Consider the following 12651-nt stretch of genomic DNA (forward strand, 5'->3'; position numbering starts at 1 on the left):
TTCAATTCAACGATGAACGCACCCTCTCTCACAATGCCACAGCTGTCAAAACAAAATAGCGACATTCAAAGAAGAAGCAGTAAACAATAATAGCACGTTTACGCTGCCGATTCGATTTTGAGATGATTATTCGAATTTTTCTACCCGAGACCGTCTATCGCGTGAAATCGATTGATAGTTCAAAATATTATCACATTTTTGGGAAAATCGCCAACGATTCCTGGAGCGACAATATTTCAATTTTCGTAGTTGACATTCGCGACCGAGGTGAAAGCGCAACACCGGATCGACAGTTTGTTGGAACGATTCTCACAAAATCCACAAGTGATACTAAACATTTTCTCAGTGATTACGTTTCGTTTAGAGTCGATGGACACAAATCAGTATTAGAAATAGAAACAATTCACTTGCCCAATTTCATTGCAACCGGCACAAACTTCAATACACAAATTCTTCTTTATGATTCGCAAACCTTTTCGGAACTGTCCCATCGCAACGGTGAGCAAAAATGGTGCCAACGACAGGATCCAATATCACAATTGCTACTTTTGATTAAAACCAGAGAAGATTTCAAGAAACAAGAACATGTTGATGTCACGAGAAACGATACAAGCAGAAATCGATTCATTCCAATACTGATAACATTATCGATGTTTTGTGAAACAAAACTCTCGTTCCTCAATTCGTCATTCCTTAAACATTTCCAGTTTTGGACGTCAAACATTGAAAAACTCACACATAATAAGTAAGAAGTCTTTCTCCGTCATTTTAATTTTTATTTTATATTTATCTCTATGTTTTATTATTTGAAGTGTATATATTTGGACTATAATTTTGGATGTGATTGCCGGAATTGTGACAATGCTATGGCTGTGGCGTATCTCGAATGCCGACGAGTACCTGATGCAATTGACAATGGTGAGATCAATTGTTGATTATTGGAAACGATATTTTGATTTTCATAAATTAAAAGGAACACATTGTTCAATTAGATTTCCATAATCACAACAGCGCAAAAACTATTTTTATTTGTTAAAACCATAACATCGTTTCTAATAATACTCTTAAGGATAAGATTTTTCAAAGAAATTTGTATCGGATGCTTCTGAGAATTTGATAAATTTTGATTAAATCATTTGCAAAAAAATTCTCTAATTTCAACTGCTTTTCTTCCAGTTCATTGTGTCAGAATTGCAAGGGCTACTGGACGCGCTGAAAGGAAGCCCGGTGGGATTGAAATTGAATGTGGACTTGAATAATTTCTTCATTGAATGTTTTCGTTATCACATTGACTTGTGGGCTACGTTTTTGGGTTTGTCTCTTTTCTTTGCTAATTCGATTCGAAGGTAAATGCAGTCATTGACCTATAATGTGAACAATTTTGTTTTTTATCGTTTTGTCGATAAATAGTTATCATTTCTCCTCTGGTGAAGTATCTATTTGCGCCACTCGCAATTATTGGCTGTTTTGGGCTATCATTTCAGTTATCTATGTTAGCGGATCTCTTGAGCGTAATCACATTACACGCACATTGCATATATACATACGCATCGATGTAAGATCGCACATGTCATTCAACATTTCGTCTGGAGTTCATTATCTTTATCTTATTTTACAGTGTACATAAAATTGAAATGAATGGATTAGTCGGCGTTTGGCGGGTCGTATCAGGTCGACGAAAAAACATTCTGAAAGGTAAATACGTCTGGATATTAAAATTGTCCATCTTCCATTTTCTCCCTGCATAACATTTCATAATTTTTCGATTCTTTAAAACAGGCCGGATTGAGTCATTTGAATACACAAATCCTCAGCTCTATCTAAGCACAATATTCTTCACGGCGCTGCTGTTTCTGTTGCCCACAAACCTTGTTTACTATGTCGTATTTGCAAGCGTATGTCATGTTTATGGCATTGTTTTGATTTTGCTATTAAATGTTTTATTTCACTCAATTAAGCAATTTGAATTGCTCTTTTTTGAAGATAATTTTCTTTCCCTTTTCGTCCACGATTCTTATTGAAACTGATAATATTGTGTGACGATTACAGCTTCGGTTTGCAATCCAATGCATCATGTTCTTGCTTACATTGGCGCAAAGGAAACTGCTATCGCTCCCGGTGGTCTATATCGTTAAATGGTGCCTTGGACGATACGTCAGCAGTGGTAAATACCAATTGAATTGCAATCAAAAAACAAGATACCAATTTTTTTTTTTGAAAATGTTGATAAAATTTTCCTCCACCCAAAGAAATGTGATTGAACTTTCGGGGGAATAGTATTCTCTCGTCAATGTTTCTCTGGTTTTGAACAGAGCGTGTTATGAGCTGATATCAGCGGCTGACGAGTATGCGTTGCGTTATTTTAACGCATTTGCAGTACAAAAACAAGAGTGGCTACAATCATCCCATTTGAATTGAATGAGATGATTGCAGCCTCTGCAGCTGACGTTAGCTAGTGCTGCTGACGTCAGCTCATAACACGCTCTGGTTTTGAAGTGTAATTAATTACAATGTTTGCATCTCTTTCTTTCATCTAGATAATTTCGAAGTGATATCGCTTGGAAAGGTGCGGAATTCTTCATCGCAAACTCAACCGGCTGCAGTGTTCTCAATAAAGACGGTTCGCAGCGCATTTCCTCGTTGGATCGACATATCCATTGCCAAAGATACATAAAATGGTTTTTTGTACGCATCATTAATTACGTATATTGTTAATAACCAATAAAATATGCTTTTATTCCACACTTCCTTGTTTTTAAATGATTGAATTTGTTTGGTGTCGTTTTTATCATTTGGAATCAAGACAATTTCTTCGAAGCGAACATACAATATGATGTAATAAATGTGTTTCTACGCATACAGTCTTAAGAGAATCATCGATAATAGCAAGTGTCTCTTTAATTTCTAGTCCGTTGACTAAGATCTTCAATGAATTGCTTTCATCTGGCAATTTTCCCGACGAATGGAAACGATCGAGTGTATCACCCATATTCAAAAAGGGCGCCAGATCGGACATTGAAAACTACAGGTGCATAGCAAAACTACCAACGATCGCTAAATTCTTCGAGCACCTCGTCAACGTAAATTTGCTTGAAATCGTTTGTGATCGCATCTCGCCCAACCAACATGGATTTATGAAAGGACGATCTACAGCATCAAACCTAACCGAGTTTGTGTACTACGCCCAGAGTGGCCTGAACATTGGAGCTCAAGTTGATGTCCTGTACACGGACTTTACGAAAGCCTTCGATCGAGTTGATCACAACATTTTGATTCAAAAACTGAGGTCATTCAATCTACCTCAAAACTTGCTGGCATGGCTTAAGTCGTACCAGGAAAAGCGTATTCAATTTATCAAGCACGGAGGAAGTGAGTCGAACGATTTTACAGCGTCGTCGGGTGTCTCACAGGGGACTTGGCCCAACACTGTTCCTGCTATTCATCAACGACATCATGGATCAAATGCCCCCAGGCATCATGATATTTATAGAAGTGAAGTATTTAGTAATATATTACTATTTCCTATTACTATTACAGGCTATTACAGTAATGGTTAATACTTTTATCGTATTACTTTTTCCTATTACTTTTGTAAAAAAAAACCTATTACTATTACTATTACAATTACTGTAATAGGAAAAGTAATAGTAATAGGTAAATCCTATTACACAAGTAATAGCTTCTGTAATAGCTTTCCTATTACAATTTCTTTTCCTATTACATGTAATAATAATAGTAATAGTAATGCCTATTACTTTCCTATTACTTTTTCAAAAAAAAATGAAAGTCTCATATAAAAAACTTTTTTTCTACGCCAGACGCTTTTTTTCATGAGGAAAAATGAGTCTGGCAAAAAAATCTAAATTTTTTACACGAAACTTTTTTTTAGAAAAAATCGGAAAGTTTCATTTATTAGTCACTAAAGCGTCTGTCGTAGAAAAAAAGTTTTTTATATGAGACTTTGAAATTTTGTTGTTGAAAAAGTAATAGGAAAGTAAAAGTAATAGGTGATCCCATTACATATACACTACCGTGCAAAAGTTTGGAACCACTAGGTATTTTTCATACAAATTGACCATTAAAACAAATCACAGAGGTTTCATCAAAAAATATTCACGTATTTAAAAAATGTATCAATTTGAATTTGATTTGTTTTAATCTTCAAACAAATTTGATCATTTTTTACACAGTACAAATTCAAATTGCTATATTTTTGAAATTCATGAATATTTTTTGATGAAACCTTTGTGATTTACTATTGAAACGTTGTAGAAACTATGCACAAAATATCAAGAGTGCAGGTGCTTCCGAAATATGTTAATGAGTCCACCAAAAATGGTCAATTTGTATGAAAAGTACCTAGTGGTTCCAAAATTTTGCACGGTAGTGTATAATAGCGTAATAGGCATTACAGTTTTTTACTTCTATAATGATATTACTGTTTGCCGACGATATCAAAATTGCCAAAATCATCAAATCTCAGCAAGATTCGGAGATGCTACAACAAGCCATCGACAAACTTAAACATTGGTGTGACGTGAATCTGCTGCACCTTAACCTCAAAAAAATGTGCAGTGCTATCTATCTACAAGAAACGTCAGCATTTGGATACAAGCTACACCTATGGAGACCACACCTTTGACAAAGTGACACAAGGACTTGGGTGTTCTAATTGACAGAAAACTATCATTTGCCAAACATATTGATATGGTCACTTCAAAGGCAACGACTGCACTTGGCTTTGTCAAACGCTTCTGTCACGATATCATCGACGTTACCACACTAAAATCGCTGTATTTTGCATTGGTTCAATCTCACCTCGATTACTGCGCCATGGTATGGCTTCCATTTCACAAAATCCACAGCGACAAAATTGAATCCGTGCAACGCAAATTCACTATGTACGCTCGTCGTGAATAACCGTGCATAACCAATACTCAATTACACCGTACGAGCAGCGATTGTCAGACTTGAACATGATTAGTCTTCGCCGTCGACGTGTCAACGCGTCATTGACTTTCTTCTACGACATCATCAACGGTAACGCTAACTGTCCAACAGTTAGAGACCAAGTATCATTTCATCATGACCGTTCGTTGAGGCACAGTGAACAATGCAAGATCAATGACAAGCACATGGAGTTGGTGCGCGAGACTCCGGTTCCTCAAGTGTGCAAAATGGCGAACATGGTGCCGGAACTTTTCACAGCAGCGACCTCAAAGACGGATTTTGCATCATCGGTTCGCAAAATGACGGACACCACTTTTGGATCGCTTTGCAAACTCAAATGACTACCTGGCCGCCTAGTCAATTTTTCATCTAGGTAACTTCATTTTTTGTATATGTTCTATACGAGAACACCTTGATACTGCCCACACTAATGATGAAATTGCGATTTTCATGTTGCCCTTAAACCCGATCCATGATATTAAGCGGACTAATTCATCAAGGACAAAGCATACTGCCCGGGTGCCTTTTGGGTTGCTTCTGATTGCAACAAACATGAGCGGGGCTGTCCCAAGTTTCAACCACCCACGTGGAATTCAACTCATCTCGCACGGATCACACAGCAAAATCAATATTAAAAGACTGACGAATTTTCCCATACATTCTTTTATGTGTATTGAAAAGATGATACTTATCTGTGATGTTTACACTTATTTATTGTAGATTTTTATTATGATTTTGTGCTTTGTTGTAGCCATCCACGAGTTGGCGAGTTAATATTCTTATCTTTGAAGTCAATTTTGAACTTTTTACCATTTAGCGTCAAATGATCTAGTTACGTTTCAAATCATGGTCCACGTCAACTCAATGCACTCTGCAATCAACATGGATCTGCCTTAACCAACGTAAAACTTCTCATCAATTTATCTATCGGATAAATTAAGTGACAACTTTTGCAGTCTCAAAGTCTTAAATTTAACGCGTAACAGTTAACGCTTCACATAGCCTTTGTCCCTTTGGAAACGTTTACCAAAGGTTATCTTGGACCGTTTGCTATAGACTAATATTAAGCATTTCCATCTTGGTTGTATGACTGTCTTCGTTTTCATGTTCATACTATTGTGATTACCGCATAATGTACGAAAAGAGCCAGGTTTTTAACGAGGCGAGAACTGAAAGTTTTCGAAAGTTACTGCTACTATTGTTCAACATTTTAAATGTGAAGAATTGTATAATCGAAAATGATGTCGAAAATGTCTCATAAAGAACAAAATCGATTCAAACAATTTTCAGCGAAATTTTCAAATCTTCTCGTTTTTGATAATTTATTGAATTGAATGAGTGTCTGAAGTATACCTGTATACAACGAAACCGCGTCCGCAGTTAATATATCGAAGACAAAAAATTTTGCCATTCAAAAGTTGGAATTAAAAATCCCTCATATAAGGCAAAAACCTTTCAACACATTTTTCAACGAAATTTTCAAATCGAACCATTTTTCATAGTTTGATAAATTGAACGAGTTTCTGAAGTCTACTTGAACACATTGAAATCAATCTCATAGCTAAAATACGCCGAACAAAATTGTTGTCGTTCAAAAGTTGAAATCGAAAATCATTCATATTGGGAAAAAAATTGACTCAACTTTCTTTCAACAAAATTTTGAAATACACTCGTTTATGATGGTTTGACGGATTGAATGAGTTTCTTGGAGGAATTCCAGTTTAAAATGTGCAAAATAGAAAATTCCGTCGGTCAAAAGATGATGTCGAAAATTCCTCAATATGTCATACCTAAATATATCGCTTAGTTTTAGTCTGTGAAGAATGTATGTACATGTACATTGAAAATACTGCATTATATGTTCGCAAATGCGTGTTTCAATTTGTCCCTATTCAGTAGAATTGGAGTATTTTCTGAATCAAATCCGAACCAACTTGAACTGAACGTGAACAGTTTTAAGAAAACTGAACATGAACTCGAACGAACAAAAACATCATTTTACTCATTTTTCTCATTTTGAACAATTTGAACTGAACGCGAACGAACATGAACATGAATATAACAATATTTTTGAACGTGAACCGTTCATGAACGTTCAACTGGCAGCTCTATGTAGTACATGGGAAATATGTACAAAAACCTTGTTGTAATATATATCGCAATTATTTCAGATAATCACGTAACTGTGCATGGGAGAATGAAAACTAAAATGCATTTTTCTACAATTTTCAAATTTATTTGGTTATTTTGTTGAACATCAAATGACAGGGACAAATAAAGAGACGGTATTCAGCTTTTTCAAGCGCTTAAAACCCCTTTTTTCAAGTTCATGTTCTTATTCTTTGATAACGTCCCACCTTTGGCTTCCGGATCCAATCAAGCAACGGTGCAATCGGTTGAAAAATAACTGGCTTACCACGCGAACGAAATATGGTCATGCCCACGAGTTTGTTATTTTTTTTCGAAACCATTGGTCCTCCATACGTATAGGGAGTTCCCATGCTTTCATCTAAAGTGTAACACATCAAATGATTTGCATCAAATGCAGCGTCCAATTTCGGTTTGCAAATGGCGCCATCTAAATACTTTGTATCATAACGCCTCGTTCTCATTGTTCCATCCAATGTCATATCACCATAGACAGTGACCATTTCGGATGGGTCATTCATTTTGTAATCTTTGTCCACCAAATCGATGCTGCCGACGTTATTGTTGAACTCCAACGGTTTTTTAAGTGTAATCTTGGCAATGTCAAATGCGAATCCCGACAATGCGTATTTCTCATGAATTTCTATCTGGTCTTTAGTGACTTTGATTTTTGTCGGATTGCTTGATAGTTTATTAACGATTACATAGACATATGGGGCGCCAAGCACATTATGCGCACAGGTCAAAATCTCCGTTTCCGACAAAATGATTGCATTAAATTTTAGTTCAAGATTTTCGTCGGCATCGGCAAAATCTTCTTTGTAAGCAGTAACAAATTCTGTAATAGAAAAACATCTCAGAATGAATATTTAAGTTTATGAATCATAAAAAATCTCCACTTTTGCTTCTCCTCTATTTAAAATAAAAAAAAAGTGACGTTAAAAACGGTTTGATTTAGTTCGAATTTCGAATGCACACTGTTCAGGGAGAGCGCAATAGATAATAATAAAAATACATTTGGTTTCTTTTATGCTTATTTAAATGTTTTATTGCAACGAAAATTGTGTGTGTTTCACATGGCTGCTGACGAGTGACTAAATCTAAAACTTAAGTACTAAAAGAATGAGAGAGAGGATGCCAGTGGATTCGTGAATGTGCGCAAGCGTATATGTGATTGAATGAATGGCCGATCAATGTGCGTGTATATATGAGCGTATGAATATGTGAGTGTGTATGTATACCTCAATAATATGCGTATTATTGAACACTCCCCCCCGTTGAGAATTTCAATTCTCAACCCAGTAGTCTAATTCTTGATCGGTAGGCATAATGCATATTTTTCTTATCGAGCGATCCAATTTACCATTCTGCGTTTTTAGCGTAACAGAGCGAACACATCCATCTTTCGCTTTATGCGTTTCAATAATGCGTCCCATTGCCCAATGCGTTGGAGGCAAATTTTCATCTTTTATCAAAGCTAGTTGATCAATTTCGACATTCTCTTGCATTTCTCTCCATTTCGGTCGGTGCATAAGCGAATGGAGATAGTCTTGTGACCACTGCTTCCAAAATGAATTTGTTTGTGCTTGAAGCGTAGCATATAAGCGTTTCGCCGTTTTGGGAGGTTCACCGGCATCTTCTGGCAAGGGAAGTTTCAATGGACCACCAATTAGAAAATGCGCTGGCGTAAGCGTTGATATATCAGAAGGATCGTCTGACATAGCACATATAGGGCGTGAATTTAGGCAAGCTTCAATACTTGCTAATAGCGTTGATATGGCTTCGTATGAATATTTTTGGGGGCCCATTACGCGTCTTAAATGGTGCTTCATAGACTTAACGGCAGCCTCCCAGATTCCACCTTCATGTGGTGCAGCTGGCGTAATAAAATTCCATTTTGTATGGTTACAACTTGCGTATTGTTGCACTTTAGCGTCAGCAAAAGATTCCACAGCTTCTCGTAAAATTCTATCACCTGCGACCAAATTTGGACCGTTGTCGCTATGAACAGTTTTCGGATTTCCTCTGCGTGATGTAAATCTTGTGTAGGCTTGTAAAAATGCGTCGGCCGATAAATCCATTACTGGTTCCAAATGAATAGCGCGCGTGACTAAACATATGAAAACAGCAATCCAGCCTTTGACTTCTGGCAAATTTGCTTTTGAGCGTGTATTTAAATTTAGCTTATCTGTTAATTTCATTAAAAAGGGGCCAGCTAAATCGACACCAGTTGCTTCAAAGGGTCTAGCTGGTTTTAAGCGTATAGCAGGCAATTCAGCCATGATTTGACTTTTAGTTTTCTGTGCATAACGTGTACATCTAGCGCAATCATGTACAACTTTCCGAGCTTGTTGGCGTAATTGAGGAATCCAATAAGCGTTGCGTATATATGCCATCATAATTTGCGTTCCACCATGTTTTGTTTCATGATGTGCGTGGTAAATAATAAGATATGCAAGCCTCGAGCGTGGGGGAATTATTATTGGGTGCCTTTGCATATATGGAATATGAGCCTTGTCAATGCGTCCTCCTATTCTCAAAACATCATTTTTGTCCAAAATTGGTTGCATACTTGAAATTTTAGACTTTGATGAAAGCATATCTTTTGATTTCAGAGTTTCTATTTCTTTTTTATATTCAAGCAGTTGAGCATGCTTAACCCAAACTGTGGCTGCGTTTTGCATTTCGAAAGGTAATGGAAATTCGCCTCTATTCCATAGCACTTTACGTTTTAAGCGTATGTAATCAATGAAGCGTAAGACATATGCAGTAATTCTTAAAATTTTCGTGAAATTATTTGTGCGTAAATATAATTCCATTATACTTTCTTGTGTTTGGCCCTTATGAAAAATCTTTCGTTTACATGTTAGCGTAAGAAGAGTCAAGTTTACATTTTGCGTCATTTTAACTTCTTCATTTAGTCTGAAGCGTGCTGTTATGATACAAAGTTTCGCCTTGTTCATAACAGACCGGGCAGCGTTTGACCCAATTTGGTTTATCCCAACATGGTTTTTTACCATGAGCTGGTTGAACGCACATCAGACACAAATTATTAGTTTTTTGATAGATCTCCCGATCTTCAACGCTCATCCCTTTCCACGTCGGACAAGAATATGTCGGATGTTTTACGCGACAAAGTAAACACAGCGGTAGATTCTCGTTTGTGCGTGAAGCGTTTTGAGAAGTGGAAGGATTGGCAGCGTTTTGTTTTTTTGATTGGTTTCGATTTGCGTTGTTTTGTTGGTTTGGCATGTTCAGCGTATTTTTTGCGACATCGCGCAAAATTTTTGCCTGTTGGTCTAAAAATTGTTCCATTTGCATCCAAGTTGGTAGCGTGTCCGATGACTCATCATCATCTTTCGCAGCGGTGGCATTTGCGGAATCAGTATTAGCGTTAGTTGTACCAGTGTTAAATGTGCTGGTATTAGCGTTACCAGAGGAACCAATTGCATTAGTAGCGTTATTTGAACCACCAACAGCACCAGCGTTATTCAAGCTTGAGTTTGAACCCATATTTGGCGTTTCTGGATTTAAATCTCGGCGTATGCGTTCCCAATCTTTTCGCGTTTCATGATCTAGCTTGTCGACCACAAGAAAAATAATCAATGGATCCCAGTCTTTTACTGAAACATATGCAGACAGCTGGCTTAAACATTCATGAACTGTATCAATAATGTTTCGAAGACCATCTCTTGATGCGTGAGATAGCTTCGGAATGCATAACAGTTTTTGAATAAGCGTTTGCACAGCCATGTACTTATCTCTGTACTGGGTACACAACCATTTCCATGCGATTGGGTAATTTTCATCTGTTTCGTCCCATCTGGCTAAAGAGCGTAGAGCCTCACCGGATAACGAAGAGCGTAAATGATGCCATTTGTCGGCAATTGGAATTTCCGATTTATCGTGAATGCGTGCCTTAAAACGATCTCGGAAGGCTGGCCAAGCTGCGTAGTTGCCGTCGAAATGACCCCATGAATTTGGAATGTCGCGTGCGTTCGACTGTTGTACTTTTACCGTTACCTCTTGTTTTCCAGCAGCCTTTGCTGCGGGTGCTATTTCGGCAATGCGTGCGCGTATTTTTGATCGAATGCTTGATTGAATTTTTTCAGCGTTCACAAATTCTTTTTCACACTCTTCTGTATCTTCTTCTTCAAACAAATCATCAAAAATTTTTTGATATTCATCCTTGTAATTGGTCCAGTTATCAGTGAGCGTTGCAAGCATTTCTTCGAGTTCATATTGCGTTTTGTCTTTGAAATCTTGTGCGTCGGTTTCAGTTTTAGCTCGATTGATACCATTGATGAAATGTTTGCGTCTTTTTTTATTTGCATTTTGCTCGCGTTGAGTCTGCGAAGCCGAACGGTTTCGTCCCATTTTGTAGGAATTTTGCGTATTTCTAAACCGATTTATCCAAAAAAAAAAAAATGCGTGAAATTTATGTTGGATCACAAATGCGTTTGCTTTGTATTGGTTAAACTGCGTATCACCAAATGACACTCAACAAAAAATTTCTTAAATCACAAATTTTTATCACAATGCGTTGATTTATTTGATTGTTTTAATTTAAATAGCGTTTTACTTGATAAAATTTCTTATTTAGCGTTGCTTAAATTTGATTATTTGATATAAACATGAAATATACTTTGAATTTCACAATGAAAAATTTTCTATATTGCCAATCAATCGAACACTGATGTGAACACATTAGCTGTCAGACACAGAATGCCGCTACAGTACACTTACCAAGACTGCCGCATGCACTCACGCGTCCGGCAACCAAGCGCACAACCAATCACAGCGCATCTCCGATCGTCTTACTCAGAAAATCTTTTCAGCCAATCAGAGAACCCGTACGATCGGCATTAGCGGTGAAAAATATTGACAAGCGTCGTTTCAACATTTCTGTTATTTGCGTGCATCGACAATATTCAACAGAATTTTGTCAACATGGTTTGAGCGTATTTGAACGAATTTCACAACGAGCGTTGCTGTATTTCGTCATCTAAATGCATAGCGTTTGACCATATTGAGATGAATTTCACAACAAGCATTGCTATGTTTCATCATCCAAAATGCATAGTCTTGCATGAATAAACATGTATTGACAAAATCTCATCAATAAGCGTTTACAACCGAAATAAATGAATTTCACAACATAGCGTTGTTGTTTCGTTATTTTTTGTGCATAGCGTTATCGATTGTTTTACAGCGTATGTTTACTTAGGCGTAACAAGAAAGAGCCATAAATCACAATGTTTATTTTCTTTCTCTTAGCGTTGCCAATGCATTTTTTTTTTTTTTTTTTTTATGGTCTTGAAAATGCGTCTTAGCGTTGAGTCACTCAGCACCACATGAAATTTCTAACACACAAGCGTATTTGAAATTTGAAACTCACTTCACAAGTGTTTTCGGACAATGAATTTCAAAATGCGTTTTTTGGAAATAAATTTCACTTTTTATTGCGTAGTAGACTGTATTGTATTCGAATAGTCGAAGGACCAAATGTTCAGGGAGAGCGCAATAGATAATAATAAAAATACATTTGGTTTC

At 36.9% G+C, this 12651-nt stretch overlaps 2 protein-coding genes across 3 annotated transcripts; one reads left to right on the top strand and one right to left on the bottom strand.

Moving 5' to 3' along the window:
• Window positions 1–3: 3 nt before the first annotated feature.
• On the top strand, window positions 4–2744 carry LOC129570039 (phosphatidylinositol N-acetylglucosaminyltransferase subunit Q). 2 transcript variants are annotated; one of them, XM_055449408.1, is made up of 8 exons: window positions 4–745; window positions 813–918; window positions 1177–1312; window positions 1411–1555; window positions 1619–1695; window positions 1780–1895; window positions 2050–2164; window positions 2538–2744. In XM_055449408.1, exons 1-8 carry the CDS (start codon window positions 123–125, stop codon window positions 2672–2674), a joined length of 1455 nt encoding a protein of 484 aa, XP_055305383.1. In that variant the 5' UTR covers window positions 4–122; the 3' UTR covers window positions 2675–2744. The 2 variants fall into 2 exon arrangements, with proteins under 2 accessions (XP_055305383.1, XP_055305384.1); XM_055449409.1 differs by lacking the exon at window positions 2538–2744 and adding an exon at window positions 2250–2389.
• Window positions 2745–8384: 5640 nt separating this feature from the next.
• Window positions 8385–9380, bottom strand: LOC129570259 (uncharacterized). The gene has a single exon (XM_055449800.1). The coding sequence runs from the start codon at window positions 9378–9380 to the stop codon at window positions 8385–8387; it is 996 nt and encodes a 331-aa protein (XP_055305775.1).
• Between the last annotated feature and the right edge of the window lie 3271 nt (window positions 9381–12651).

The sequence above is a fragment of the Sitodiplosis mosellana genome, unplaced genomic scaffold, assembly GCF_009176505.1.
Source record: "Sitodiplosis mosellana isolate CC-2019 unplaced genomic scaffold, AAFC_SMos_1.0 Smas_scaffold_47, whole genome shotgun sequence".
NCBI classification, from domain to species: Eukaryota; Metazoa; Arthropoda; class Insecta; order Diptera; family Cecidomyiidae; genus Sitodiplosis; species Sitodiplosis mosellana.